Source organism: Arvicanthis niloticus, chromosome 2 (genome assembly GCF_011762505.2).
Source record: "Arvicanthis niloticus isolate mArvNil1 chromosome 2, mArvNil1.pat.X, whole genome shotgun sequence".
NCBI classification, from domain to species: Eukaryota; Metazoa; Chordata; class Mammalia; order Rodentia; family Muridae; genus Arvicanthis; species Arvicanthis niloticus.
The window spans coordinates 47,431,043-47,444,862 of NC_047659.1; the positions used below are offsets into that span (position 1 = coordinate 47,431,043).

Below are 13,820 nucleotides of genomic sequence, written 5' to 3' on the forward strand. Positions count from 1 at the left end.
TGAACTGTGAAGCCATCTCTCCAGCTTCATTTAAAAAATTACAACAAAACAATCCGGAAGGATTCCTTTCCTCTGGGTCTGGATTCACATGAATTGACTCAGGGACTCAGTGTTGGGAACAGGAAGACGGGGCTCAGGCAGGGGCTGTGGATGATGGCAGCAGCTCTTGGCCAGATGCTTTGGACGGTGGTTTGTGTGCTGAAGGTGAGCCGGCGCTCTGCTTCCCGGCCTTCCTCAAGGCAGCCCTTAACTCTTCCATGATCTCTCCTTGGCACAGGCTCGGGTTCACATTTGTCCCCGACAGCTTCTTGTTTCATTTTCAATCTCTCTCAGTGTAGTTGCTTCTAGACTCTTACTCTTCTTGCCTGAGTGTACACACCAATACACACCTTCTATCGCCTCTCTTTGCCCATCCCTGAAGGACTCGGAGCTTTTGGCAATCTCTTAAACAGTCTTAGAAACTGCCCTGAGTATTTTATATAATCCACCACATCTGTTACCATGTTGACTGCAAAGCAGAGGTTATTCATCAGGTCTAGCCATGACCCCTGGTTTAGATTGCCTGTCAACCTCTAGTGACATGCCATCTCTCACAACCTACAGTCCTTCCTGATCAGCTCCATGTTTTCTTCAGACTGCCAGGAATTACCTCTTCTGTACATTCCACGTAGTCTTAAGGCTAGGAAGTTAGTCTGTTGCCAGAAGGTTAAGTAAAGAAAATGAGGAAATATTTATTCAAAACTTCCTTTTAGTGGTGTATGCATGCCGTGTGTGAGTGTGTGAGTGTGTGAGTGTGTGAGTGTGTGTGTGTGTGTGTGTGTGTGTGTACACGTATGCTCATTTGGAGGTCTGAGGACAACTTGGGATGTCAGTCTTCACCTTATACCTTGTTTGAGACAGGGTCTCTCTGCTTTTGCTACTGTGTGAGCCAAGCTAGCTGGCCTACAGTCATCCTGCCTCTGCCTCCGTCTTGTCTCAAGCTCTGGGATTGTTGGTGGTACTACTCTAGTTTTAGGTTTATTTTATGTATGTGAATGTTGTGTCTGCATATGTGTCTGTATATTCCATATATGCCTTGTGCCCATGGATGTAAGAAGAGGGTATCAGATTCTCTGAAATTTGAGTATGAGTGGTTGTGAGCCACCATGTGGGTGGCTGAACCTGGGTCCTCTGTAAGAACAGCAGGTGCTCGTAACCTCTAAGCCATCTCATTAGCATCCCTCCCTCCTTTATCCTAGTCTGTTGTGACATCCCTCTCACTTAGGGTTCCCTGTGCACCCACGCTTCTTACCAGGGAAGAACAGCCAGACATTGAGTTAGCCCCTGAAACTACTCGTCCCAGAGCTTTTTAGTCATTGCACTAAAATAAGTCATTTTGCAGGCCTTTGAATTCACAGCCAAGAGCAGTTTTAAGCATAATTCTAAACTCAGGTTCTTTGTAAAGTCCTTACATACGTTGATTCTGTAATTACTTAGTTCTAGCTATATGGGAGGCAGAGCTTCAAATGATATCTCAAGGCAAACTTTTTACCTTCGAAAATCACAATAGCACTCGGAGTGTAGCTTCTAGAGTGTGGGAGGGGCTTGGCCCAGTCCATCATACCGCATAGGAAACAAAAGTAGCTGTATAATTCTTAGTGTGTTTCTAGGGCATATACATTATCATCTTAAATAATATATGAAAACTCAACTCTAAGCCATTTACGTGATAACTTTTGTATATATTATTTACTGTATGTATATGCTAAAAGCATTTTTATTAAGAACATTTGACTTCGGTCTTGTGACAGAAGGGATATCTACAGTAAATTAGAATATAGGCTAGGAAAGTAGTCTATATTAATTATAAAGCAAAGCAGTAGACATAATGGCTAATTTAATTACTAATTCAATCTACCATGTGGTTGCTTGGCTTCAAAAATGACAGAATAGCAAACATATGTGTCCTTTAACTCACTAAAAGGTTATCTGGGAGTCTGTGTTGCAAAGTTGGGTTTATTTGTTGTGTCTGCATGTGCCGAGCACAGGTGTGGTGGTCAGAGGTGGAGCAGGGTGATGCTTATTCCTTTATGTGCACTTTAGGATTGATCAAGTCCGTAGGCTCAGTGACAGTTATCTTTACCATAGGGGCGTCTCATGGACCTTAGTTTTGTTTTATTGAGACAGAATATTACATTATAGCACAAGCTAGTCTCTAATTATAGCAATCCTCCTGCCTCGGCCTCCTGTATGCTAAGATTGTAGGTATGTAGCACCACACTGAATTCCTTAAAAAAGAGTTTTATTTTAGTTTATCTGTATGTGGGTTACACATGTGTACAGTGTCCATGGAGGCCAGAAGTAGGTGTTGGATCCCCTGGAACTGGAGTTACTGATGGTTGTGAGCCACTGTGTAGGAGCTAGGAACCAAACCCAGGCCTCTGGAAGAGCAGCCAGTGCTCTTAACTGCAAAGCCATCTTTCTAGCCCATTTCACACTTCTGTTTTATAAAACTGTGAGCGTTTCTAACTTGTTCTTTATTGCCTATTTTTGCAGACCACTGTCTTACTAATACACAAGAGCATTCTACATCACATTTAAATGGCTACACAGTATTCTGTTTTTGAATGCACTTTATGCAGACCCCATGTATGTTACTCTCTGATTGTTCTTAAAATCATGGTGGATAGTCTCATATGTACTTTGCCTATTTTAGTTTTTTTAGGATAGACTTAGGAGGTGGCACTGAAGTGTAGAGTATCCTTGTTCTTTTATTTAGTTTATTCTGTTTATAGCATTGCCCACCAGGAAGGATTAACTTCGCGTTAGCTACACCATTGAGGGCATTATTAAATTTTGCAGCTTGGGTTTTTAAAAGCAGCCTTCTCCCCAAAGTAGTTAAGTCACGATACTGTAATGTGTGGGACCTGGTCACAGTGTGATCCTGTCTCCTCGTAGATGAGTGACCGGGGAGGCGGTGTTCCTCTGAGGAAGATCGACAGACTCTTCAACTACATGTACTCAACAGCACCCCGGCCTCGAGTGGAAACGTCCCGTGCGGTGCCCCTGGTATGTGGCGGAGAAAAGCTGTGGTGTCCGTCATCCACCATCAGAAAGTGACTTCCCCCAAACCAGTTAAGCCCATTTCACAGGAGCTGACAAGGAAGGAAAATGCTTCAAACCTTTAGAGACAAATACTTCTGTCTGAATTTAAAGAGCCCTGGGATATTTTTTAATTGAAACAGGCACAAGACAGATTGTAGTTTGAGTTTTTTTCTGGTAGAGATGTCATAGCAGCCTTTTCTGTGTTAAACCATATGTAACAGTCTATTTCTTTTTTGTTTGTTTGTTTGTTTGTTTGTTTGTTTGTTTGTTTGTTTTTCGAGACAGGGTTTCTCTGTATAGTCCGGGCCTGTCCTGGAACTCACTTTGTAGACCAGGCTGGCCTCTAACTCAGAAATCCGCCTGTAACAGTCTATTTCAATATGAAGACTGTATAAGGATTATACTAGTCATTGGTCATCACTGACTTAACATGATGTTTCTCCCCAAGTATTTGTATTTAGAAAGACCTCATTGGTAGACACAACTGAAAGTCTGCTCTCTTTTTATTTTTGTCCTTCAGTTCACCTGCCATTGACTCTAGTGCCCTGGGATTAAAGACATATGCCACAATGCCCAGTTTTTTACATTTTTAAAAGTTTTAATATTATTATTATTTTTGTTTGTAAGTGTATGAGTGCAGGGAGAAAGTTGGAACTTGGTTAGTTGACTTGGAGGGCCACCTGGAAACACTGGACTATAAAGCAGATACTAGTGTGCTGGCTCTGTGGGAAAATGCTTGCCTTCCAATGCTGACGGACTCATTTGATCACCAGATCCCATGTGGCAGGAGAGAACCGATTCCTGGAAGTGGTTCTCCCCTCCACGCATAGAACATTATACGTACATACCTGTACTCATAAGCACACAAATAATATAAAAAGTGATGAGTGGGGGAAAAGCCAGAGCCTATTCATGTTATTAGTGACGCTTCTGTTCACATAAGCATTGAGGAATACCACCAAAAGCATGACTTGGCGATGGAGACCATTTTTATCTTTCCCCAAGTGTCTGTAGAATTTATTCAGGTAAAGGACCAGATAGTGGAAACAGGTTGAACAGAGACCCAGAAGTCCTGTGTTGAAGGAAGTCAGAGAAGGAGATTGGCTCCATTAGACAGGACAGCAGGAGGCAGAGGCCTGATCTTGTCTTGGAAGCTCTTTCTAGAAGTTTGGCTTTTTATCTCCATGGCGGGGGGAGTACTGGTATGCTTTGAAGATTTTGGAGCAGGGAAGTGATCTGTCCGTGAGAATAAAAAAGTAGACTATCACAGATTATTTCCAGGTTTAGAACAAAGGCTGGAAATCCATGGTGTGAAGTTCTGAGATTCCTATCTGTTGTTAGTGGAGCTGCAATGAGACTTTTTCTAGTCTTGCTCCTAAATGAAACAGTGTGCTTTATATGAAATTGCTGAAAGCTGTATTGGGGAGCCCTGGAGCAGGACAGCAAAGAAAAGCAATATGCCTTCTTCAGACTTCCACAAATCATTTTATAGACAGAATAAAAGGCTTTTTAGGTCCACAGTTGTTGAGCTAATGGGCCCAGCTAAACTCCGGCTTAATCCTTCCGCATGATTGGGTTTTACAAGCCCTGTCAGCAGCACTGGCTGATGGCTTTGCGGTACTCAGGCGTTTATCTTAGTCGGAAAAGTGTTTCAGTGTGCGGATCTCTGAACGGAACTGTTTTGTCATCGAACAGGCTGGGTTTGGTTACGGCTTGCCCATATCACGCCTCTATGCACAGTACTTCCAGGGAGACCTAAAGCTGTATTCCTTGGAGGGCTACGGGACTGATGCCGTTATCTATATTAAGGTAATGACCAAGGCTTCTTGATTTAACTGTATTTAAATTTTTATTTTTTTATTTGTACATGTATGTGTGTGAGTTTATGTGTACCATATGTATCCAAGAGCCCTCAGAGGCCAGAAGTGGGCATAGAATCCCTACAACTGGAGTTAGACAGTTGTGAGGTGCCGTGTCAGTGCTGGGAACTGAACGGTGGGTTCTCTATAGGAGCAGTCAGTGCTTTGGGCCACTAAGCTGTCTCGTCAGCCCGTTAACCCAACTTCTTTTAATGATAAGAAAAGGTACAGTGAACAAGTGTAATGGGATTTTACTAAGCCTCATGCTGTTTAGTCAGTGTGGAGATACTTACATGGGAATGCACCTACCTTGATTGTGGAGGGCAGGGGGAAAGAAGTAGAGACTCCTGAATGTATAAGGCCGACCCTGGGTTCACTCTGCAGCACTGTAAAACAGAAGTAAATCAAAGCTATTTAATGTGAGACATGACCAGTCATTGAGCTGCTCTTTTAAAAAAAGTTTGTTGTTTCTTTAGTGTGTACATGTTCATGGGCACACATGTGCATGGGGTCAGAGGACAACTTTCCAGAATTAGTTCTCGCCTTTCCCCATGTGGGCTTGGAGATTAAACATGGGTCTTCTCCCCAGCCTCCTGAAGTAGTTCTTTTAAACACTGTTTGTTTGTTTGTGGGGGCATCAGATGTGTGGAGAGGAGAACTTGCTGGAGTTTGTTCCTCTGATCACATGGGTCTTGGAGATTGCATTGAGATCATTAGGCTGAATCTTCACCTGCTGAGCCACACATACTCAAACAAATCAATGTAATGATAGTGACATTTTTTTTTTTTTTTAAGTATTGGTTACGTATTTTGGTGCCTCCAGTTTCTTGTTCTGGCCACTAGATGGCACCTATTTTATAGGCTATGCTCTAAAATTTTGTGAAAAAAGTTGGCCTGAAAAGATTAAATTCTTTGTAGCCATGTTACTTCCCCTCACATGTCATTGTGAGGAACTTAAATATGACCATATCAGCATGGTATTTTTAACACTAAATATAACATGTTGGTTTATGTTTATAGACTGCTCAGATCATGGAGGTGGAAAGTTTTTCTATTTGGGATAAACCAGACACAAGCGTTATAATAGAGTCATCACACCCAGTCACATGACAGACCTTATTCAGTATCACCAGGACGGAATCTCTAGTTCCATACTGTCAGCATCATCTTGGGGAATATCAGTTGCCTGTTGTCAAGATTCTGACAATTCCTACTGTGAAGACAGTAACAGAAATCATAGTTTATCACTGGGTCCCATTATTTACAGGAAGCTGTAGAGTCAGGATTGAGTGGTTGTGTGTGGGAAACTGGGACCAAAACTGACTTTGATGCAGGAGGAGAAAACACAGTATACATGTGCACTTTCATGTACAAGAAAGACCCCATGTCCAGTCAGTCTCCAGCCTGGGTGCTGGGGAGTGAAACACACAGGGTCCAAACAAAAGGACCAAGCACTGTTCATGTAAAAGCCAAGATGCCTAGACCGAGCTTTCTGTTTACTGCTGCGAATATTGGTGTATTCAGTTTTTAAGTTTTTTAGAAGTTTATTTTATATGTACAAGTGTTTTGTGTACATCTAAGTCTCTATACTATATATCTGTCTGCTGTGTGAGGAAGTTGGAATAGGGCAGCAGGTTTTCTGTCCTGTAGTTACAGGTGCGAGCACCATGTGAGTGCCAGGAACTGAACCCTGGTCCTCTGCAACAAGTGCTCTTAACTACCAAGCCGTCTCCATTCCTGCGTATTGTTTTTATAATATATTACTATATAGTGAAAAAGATTGGCTTTCTTCTCATTAAATCTTTGTATGAAGCCGGGCAGTGGTGGCACATGTCTTTAATCCCAGCACTTGGGAGGTAGAGGCAGGCGGATTTCTGAGTTCGAGGCCAGCCTGGTCTACAGAGTGAGTTCCAGGACAGCCAGGACTACACAGAGAAACCCTGTGTTGAAAAACCAAAAAACAAACAAACAAAACAAAAAAACAAAAAAAACCCCTTTGTATGAATATTAAGGTAGATATGCTGATTTTATGCTCTTACACTTAGCCATCTTTTTAAAGTAGCTGACTCTTGGCTGGGCTTGCACTTTGCAAAAGATGTGTATTCTGCTTGGGTAGACATTTCTAGGCTGGCTAGTAGATAACTGAAGCATCAAACTCAATCACTGTGTCATCGGTGCCCCCAACTGTAATAAATAGCATGTTCCTAATATATCCACCCTGAAGATGGTGTGTGGTTAGTAATTACTTGATAAGATGCCAGTAGAACCCTGTTTACTTTGTAGTCATTGTTTGTCACTGTATATTATCTCAGATAATGAATTCTTAAATGTATCTGACTTTTTTCCAACACCAGGCTCTGTCAACAGAATCCATCGAAAGACTCCCTGTGTATAATAAAGCTGCCTGGAAGCATTACAAAACCAACCACGAGGCTGATGACTGGTGTGTGCCCAGCAGAGAGCCGAAAGACATGACCACATTCCGAAGCTCTTAAATGCACGAGGGACGCTGGCAGATCCAGATGTGGCTTTTGCTAAATTTGGAAGAGATGTATTTGGAACCTTGTTGTACCAAATATATCATGTGTGATTTTTCACAATTAGTGTTTGCCAAAGCTCCTGAAGGATCAATTTTACCATCTTTATTCTGATACGTTTGGTTAATTGGGCGTGTTTTTGAACACACATAATTTTGGTCAACTTCCCTTGGTGTGATATGGAGTGCAAAGTCCCTGGTTTCTGTAGGAAGCTGAGTATTTCAAGGTTTCATTTATGTCTGTTAGAAGCATCTTAAAAAATGTGGAGTAGCTGGTTAGCAGCCTTTTGGAGTTCTGTCATCTGTGAGTGGTGACACCTAATCAGATGGTCTTATCTCCCACGAAGCAGAACCCAGTGGTCCATTAAAACCCACACAAATGGTCAGAGTGCTGACATGAATTAATCATGGCATCATTTTATTGCAGTGGATTGTAATGACTGGTTCTCCATGGAGCTAAGTCCAGAGCATGAGTAGTGCGTTTACAGTCAACGCAAGGGATTTTCTCTAAGAACAACGTCTCACTGTGTAGCCCCAGCTGGCCTTGAGTTTACAGTGCCGATGGTGTCCTGAGCATTGGAATAAGAAGGGTGTGCCACCACATCTGGCTTATAAGAGAAATGCTATTCCCAAAACAAGCCAAGCGGCAGCAGAGAATAAACTGGGAGTGAAGCACTAAGTGGCCCAGGCTGAACCGACTGACTTGAGATCTGATGGAGATTTTGACGAAAGTGAGTTTGAAAGTGAGTTTCTCTGGGTCTGACACAGGCATCCAGAGGCTGAAGGCCAGGGCCGAGGTGAGGCTCATGGCTGGCCTGGCTGGAACTACATTTGGTAGTGAATAGTGACTACTGCTCTTGCCCAAGAAACAGCTTGGGTGCCCCATTTTCAGGTCAGGTTGCAACATGTTAGGGGGACATAATCTGAACTCAGGCCTGCTGCAATCTAAAGTGTTATCAGCAGGGAGACCAGAGTGACAGCAAGAGGTCAGGCGAACAAAGGCTCAGTCACCTTGGTTTTAACTGGTGACTAAGGACATATACTTTTCTAAAATATCCAGATTTTTTAAAATCAAAAGTCAACTTATGTTGATTACTGAATTCCTTTGCAGCTATGTGGTGATTTTAAGTCTGCAGTAAATGCTTTGAAGTATTGATGTTATTTGTGTCAAAACACAGAGCTATGGCGCTGTGGACACCTGGGCTTTCTGTGACCCAAAGTCACAGAATTGGAACCGCAGCCAGAGCTATCTCTGCTGATCACCATCCAGTATCTGGGATATTCTCACCTCTCTGTTAAGTGATGGAGAAATACTTGGAAAACCTGCTTTGCCACTTATCTGGAGGAATTTGGGGTTTGGTTTAAAAATGTAGTGAGTTAAAAACATGTCACTCTTGACAGGATTTATTCAATTATCACTCTGTGTCCCATAAAAGCCAAATCATGCAACATGGCACAAAATAGAATTTTGGTGCCAATGATAGAAACATGTAGATTGAGCAAGCTCCAGGGTGGTCAGTCCGTGTGAGAGGCGAGGGGCCTGAAACTCAGGTCCCCTTGGCCCAGGGATTTTTAGCTAATACTACCAAATGTTGGAAAATACACACCTTATACCTGCTGTTCCTAATTGAGGACTTTGTAAGAAATAATACACTATATTCATGAGTGACATTTATTCAGTGTTACACTTATTAGCTTTAATTCACATTTTACTGCAATGATGAAATATTTTGGAATCTTTTGTACAACTGTCAATAAACGTACTATTTTTACTTGTGAAATACTTTGCCCTCTCCAAGGAATTAAAACATTGTCTCCCTCTCTGCTTAAGAGCTAAGAAATGTTTTCAGACAACAAGTAGAATTATTTTACTTTAATCTCTTTTTAAGGTGTAGCACCTTTTTGCTTTGTTATGGTAATGGATGGAAACTGAATGTGACAAAGCTCTAGGGGGCGCTTTTCAGAGTTGCTTTTAAAGATACATAGAAGTTTTTAGATTCTTTTTTCTTTTTCTTTTTTTCTTTTCTTTCTTTCTTTTTTTTTTTTTTTTTTTTGGTTTTTGGTTTTTTGAGACAGGGTTTCTCTGAGTAGCCCTGGCTGTCCTGGAACTCACTCTGTAGACCAGGCTGGCCTCGAACTCAGAAGTCCACCTGCCTCTGCCTCCCAAGTGCTGGGATTAAAGGCGTGCGCCACCACTGCCCAGCTAAGTTTTTAGATTCTTAAGGTGAGCCATTTTGTCTGCTAGTGTTGGTTTTACGTGGTATAGGTATGAAAATAGATTTGACGGTTGGGGAATGGACGGCAAGTGAGTTTTATAACCTGGGCAGTTAATGAGTGTGCTGGTGTAGTGTAGGAGAGGATTGTAAGACTATTCCACACTGTAATCTCACATGCTGGCTGGTTTTGATGCCTTTACACTTAATAATGGCCAGTGTCTTCCACTGTGAAGTTTCTACATGAAGATGTAGAATCAGAATTACTGTAGTGTAAAACATTTTCGAGGTGACAGTAAACAGCGTCAGCATTGTTTAAAAATTAATTTGAGTCACTTAAGGATTTTGGAAATAATACTCATGTCTTTTAGACAGCAGTCTGTTTCATCATCAAGGCTCAATATCTGTAAAGGTTCAAGAAATTATAACTAGTTGCCAGCACACTGGCTCAGCAGGTCAAAGCAACGGTCATCAAGCCTGGGTTAGGTTGGAGGTCTTTTCTCAGCACATACGGTGGAAGGAGAGCGAGGACCAGCTACCCCATAAGCTGTCTTTGGATCTCCACGTGTTCACTGTGCATGTGAGCATCCCCTATACACACCACACTAATAACACTTCAGCTGTGCCTTGTACTCTTAACTATCTCATGGTGGTGTTTGAGGCAGGCGTCCAGTGTATACTGTCTGATGTGAAAGCAGGTAGAGTGTGTGTGGTTTGAGTTACCCTAGGTTTTCCTTTTCTGAGATACTGCCAATGGTTGACATGCACTGGAGAACTGGTGGCTAGTTTTGAAAAGCTATATAAGTAAATCAAGTAATTTTCCTCAGTAGAAATGACAGTAGAGAAGGAATTTATCCAGCACTGCCTTCTACTTAATACTGGTGGAATCTCTAAACTTTAGTAGCGACAATAGTATGTCCTATTCCTCATTGAGAACATGAAGCCACCATACCTATTATAGTCAGGAAGGTCCAGCCAGCATGGTGGCACACACCTGTAAGTGGATCTCTGAACTTGAGCCAGCCTGGTCAGTGTAGGGAGTTTCAGGTAAGCCAAGGCTGCATGTATGGACCCCGTGTGCTATGCTGTCTTCTTTTAAATCAATCAATCTTTCCAGAGGGGAAAGAGTTGTGTGGTTCTGTGCAACACTGAGTGGCTAACTGGGGAGGGACCCCAGCCGGCAAACTTCTGTGAGTTTATGTCATCAGTTTTATGACGAAATAACAAAGCTTGAAAGGATGGGTGGCCAGGATTAGGTATGGTTGTTTTTATTGAAGGAACTTCTCATTATATCTGATTAACTTGTGGTCTCAGAACTATTAATTTTCTCATAGTCAAACCCAAGACACTCAAAAAAATATATAGAATTAATGCTTTCTGAAGGAAAACTGAATGCATTCCAATTTTACACAATCCTGGCATTCTTAAATTACTGTGTCGTTCTACCTTTGTGTTTGCAAAGAATTAAACATTGTGCTGTCCACTTTTCTTTGCCTGTAGACTTGATATTTCTTCAGCATACTTTAATCATAGGTTTTAGAAGGAGAACACAAGAGTGTCTTATTTTGTTGGCTTCCTAAAGCTTTTACTCGGCTAGGGATAAAAAGTGCTTTAAACTTGAGTACTGCATAAACCGAGCATGGTGGTGTATGCTGCTAATCCAGGTCCATGTGCCTCTAATCTTTGGGTTACAGAGGAGGTGGAAGCAGGCAGATCAGAAGTTCAAGGCCATCCTTGGCTACATAATGAGTTTGGGGTCCATTTGGGATGTTTTAGACCCTGTCACATACCAGTGAATAGTGACAACTGTCTTTTAAGTTACAGATTTTTGAGCAAAATTTTCCTAGTGAGAGAAACTCAGTAGTTATTTTCTGAGATTCTGGAAGTCCCTGCAGTTGTCGTAAAGAACAATGGATGAGATTTATAGCTGTGACTGAGATATTGCCACTTGCTTATCAGAAAGTTTTAAAATGTTGAAAAGGTCTTTTAAAAGCAGCACATGAGCAGTGCAGTTTATGTTTGACTCAGACATAGAAAGCTGCAGCATTCTCAGTGGGTTTGTGCTACGTGTCCTGTTATGGATGCTCCAGTGTCTCATACATCACAGTGTGTAGAAGAATGGAAAGCACTTAGCAGCTATCCTGCTGTGTGCAACAGCAGTACAGTATGACATTACTTGTTATTTTAAAAATGGAGGCTATATTATGCTATATCTGAAACAGAATGGAAAGGGCAAGCAGGTTTTTTTTTTCCTAGTACAGCATAAAAAATAATGATTTTAATATGAACTGGTCAAACCTCTTCTCCATAGCTCCAAAGCCTTGTCTGTGACAGGCAGTTAAGTCTACCAAGTGTGTAATGATGATGCTTTTACCAGCACTGCCCATTCTCCATGATGCCTTAAAATGAGTCAGGAGGCAGAGCAAGTGCTAATAGTCACCAACACAAGGAAACGCAGGGAAAAGATTAAACACGAAGATGAGAAAATAGCCAATAGCGTTGTGAAGATGTTTAAAGTACAGAGGAAGCAAGTACTCATTGGGTGGAAATGTAGGCATAAAAACTCTAGCTGGTAACTCCTAGGAGGACATTTTTGGGGTCTCCCTTCTTGTATAGCATACACTTCTAAGTGAGTCAGGGGGTTAGTCACATTTCATGAGAAGCCGATGCTCAGTAGGAAGCCGACTGGACAATACAGGCCTATTGTCTACTGCGGAAAAGCTGGGCAAAGTTAGAGGTTAATGCAGGAACCATTTGTGTTAACAGGCAGTCTTTTGCCCACACTTTCTGGGAGGTGACAGATACAAAGATTTGTCTCTTAGAACTTAATCGTGGGGAGGAGTGGGTAGGTAAAGTGCATGTGTGTAAGTACAAGGACCAGAGTTTGGATCCCAGCACCCAACTAAAAAGAAAAAAAAACCTGGGTGTCAGTGCACACCCGTCATCCTCGTGCTGAGGGAGTAGGCGCAGGAAGAGCCCTTGGGCCGATGCCAGACCAGCTGATGGTGAGCGACCTCATCTCAAGATGAGTTCAGTGAGAGACCTCATCTCAAGAAACAAGCTGGAGGTAGTGGAAGAAGATACTTCTGGCATCTACACTTTCGTGCACAGGTGAGTATATCCATCACCCCCCCTGTCTCTCTGTCCCTCTGTCTCTCTCTGTGTGTCTCTGTGTCTCTGTCTCTCTCTCTCCCTCTCTCTCTCTCTTTCTTTCTTTCTCTCTCTCTCTCTCTCACACACACACACACACATGTACGGCTTACAATCAATCTTACTCTATTTCCCTAATGCCTTGAAAGAGGTACTAAATGCTTATCTTGAGGAAGCTCACATACTCCAAGTGGCCTTTGATGCCCAAAAATCCCTCTGTGTCTTACTTCCACAGGACTGCTTGGCTGCCAGGGCACAGAGCATAACCTTACAGTGGCCAGTTGGAAACCTCTGCCCCAGCAGCACAAGAAAAATTCTGTGCCTTCAGAAATCCTGCCATTTGGGGGCATTGTGAGTGAAAGGTCAGATTCCTGATACAGAAATAGCATTGGTCCTGTAGCTCATGTCTGCAGTAAGGCCACAGTCCTAGATTTGGGTGCTCAGTGATGGTGTAGCCCCTCCCCCACTTTCTAAATAAAATCCATATAATGTGAAACTAACCATTTTTGAAAAAGATTTATTTATTATGTATACAGTGTTCTGCTTGCATGTATGCCTGCAACCAGATCTCATTATAGATGGTTATGAGTCGCCATGTGGTTGCTGGAAATTGAACTCAGGACCTTCGGAAGAGCAGCCAGTGCTCTTAACTGCTGAGCCATCTCTCCAGACCCTGAAACTAAGCATTTAAAAATGTAATCCAAAACAAAAAGCATAATTCAAAGTTTATGCTTTCAGGGGCCATTTCTTTTGTAATTTAAGTTTTATTGGGGTGAATGTACACACAACACACACACCATGACACGTTTGCAGAGGTTGGAAGACAACTTTCAGGAGTCAGTTTTCTCTCCACTGGGGTGTCTCAGGGATTGAGCTTTGGTTCTTAGGCTTGGTGGCAAACACCTTTACCTGTAGAGCCCTCTTGCTGGCCTGCAGGGATTATTTCTGTGGTTTGGTAACGTATACTTTCCCTGAAAG

At 42.3% G+C, this 13,820-nt stretch overlaps 1 protein-coding gene across 4 annotated transcripts in view; it reads left to right on the forward strand.

Moving 5' to 3' along the window:
* Nucleotides 1-11,180, forward strand: part of Pdk1 (pyruvate dehydrogenase kinase 1) — a 29,122-nt gene extending 17,942 nt beyond the window's left edge. For 3 of the 4 annotated variants that reach the window (XM_034494926.2, XM_076928901.1, XM_076928902.1), the window contains exons 9-11: nt 2,938-3,048; nt 4,780-4,893; nt 7,298-11,180. In XM_034494926.2, the coding sequence (XP_034350817.1) occupies nt 2,938-3,048; nt 4,780-4,893; nt 7,298-7,438 (366 nt within the window). In that variant the 3' untranslated portion in view covers nt 7,439-11,180. The remainder of the gene's footprint in view (nt 1-2,937; nt 3,049-4,779; nt 4,894-7,297) is intronic. The other variant, XM_076928900.1, reaches the window with a different exon arrangement.
* The last annotated feature ends 2,640 nt before the right edge of the window (nt 11,181-13,820 follow it).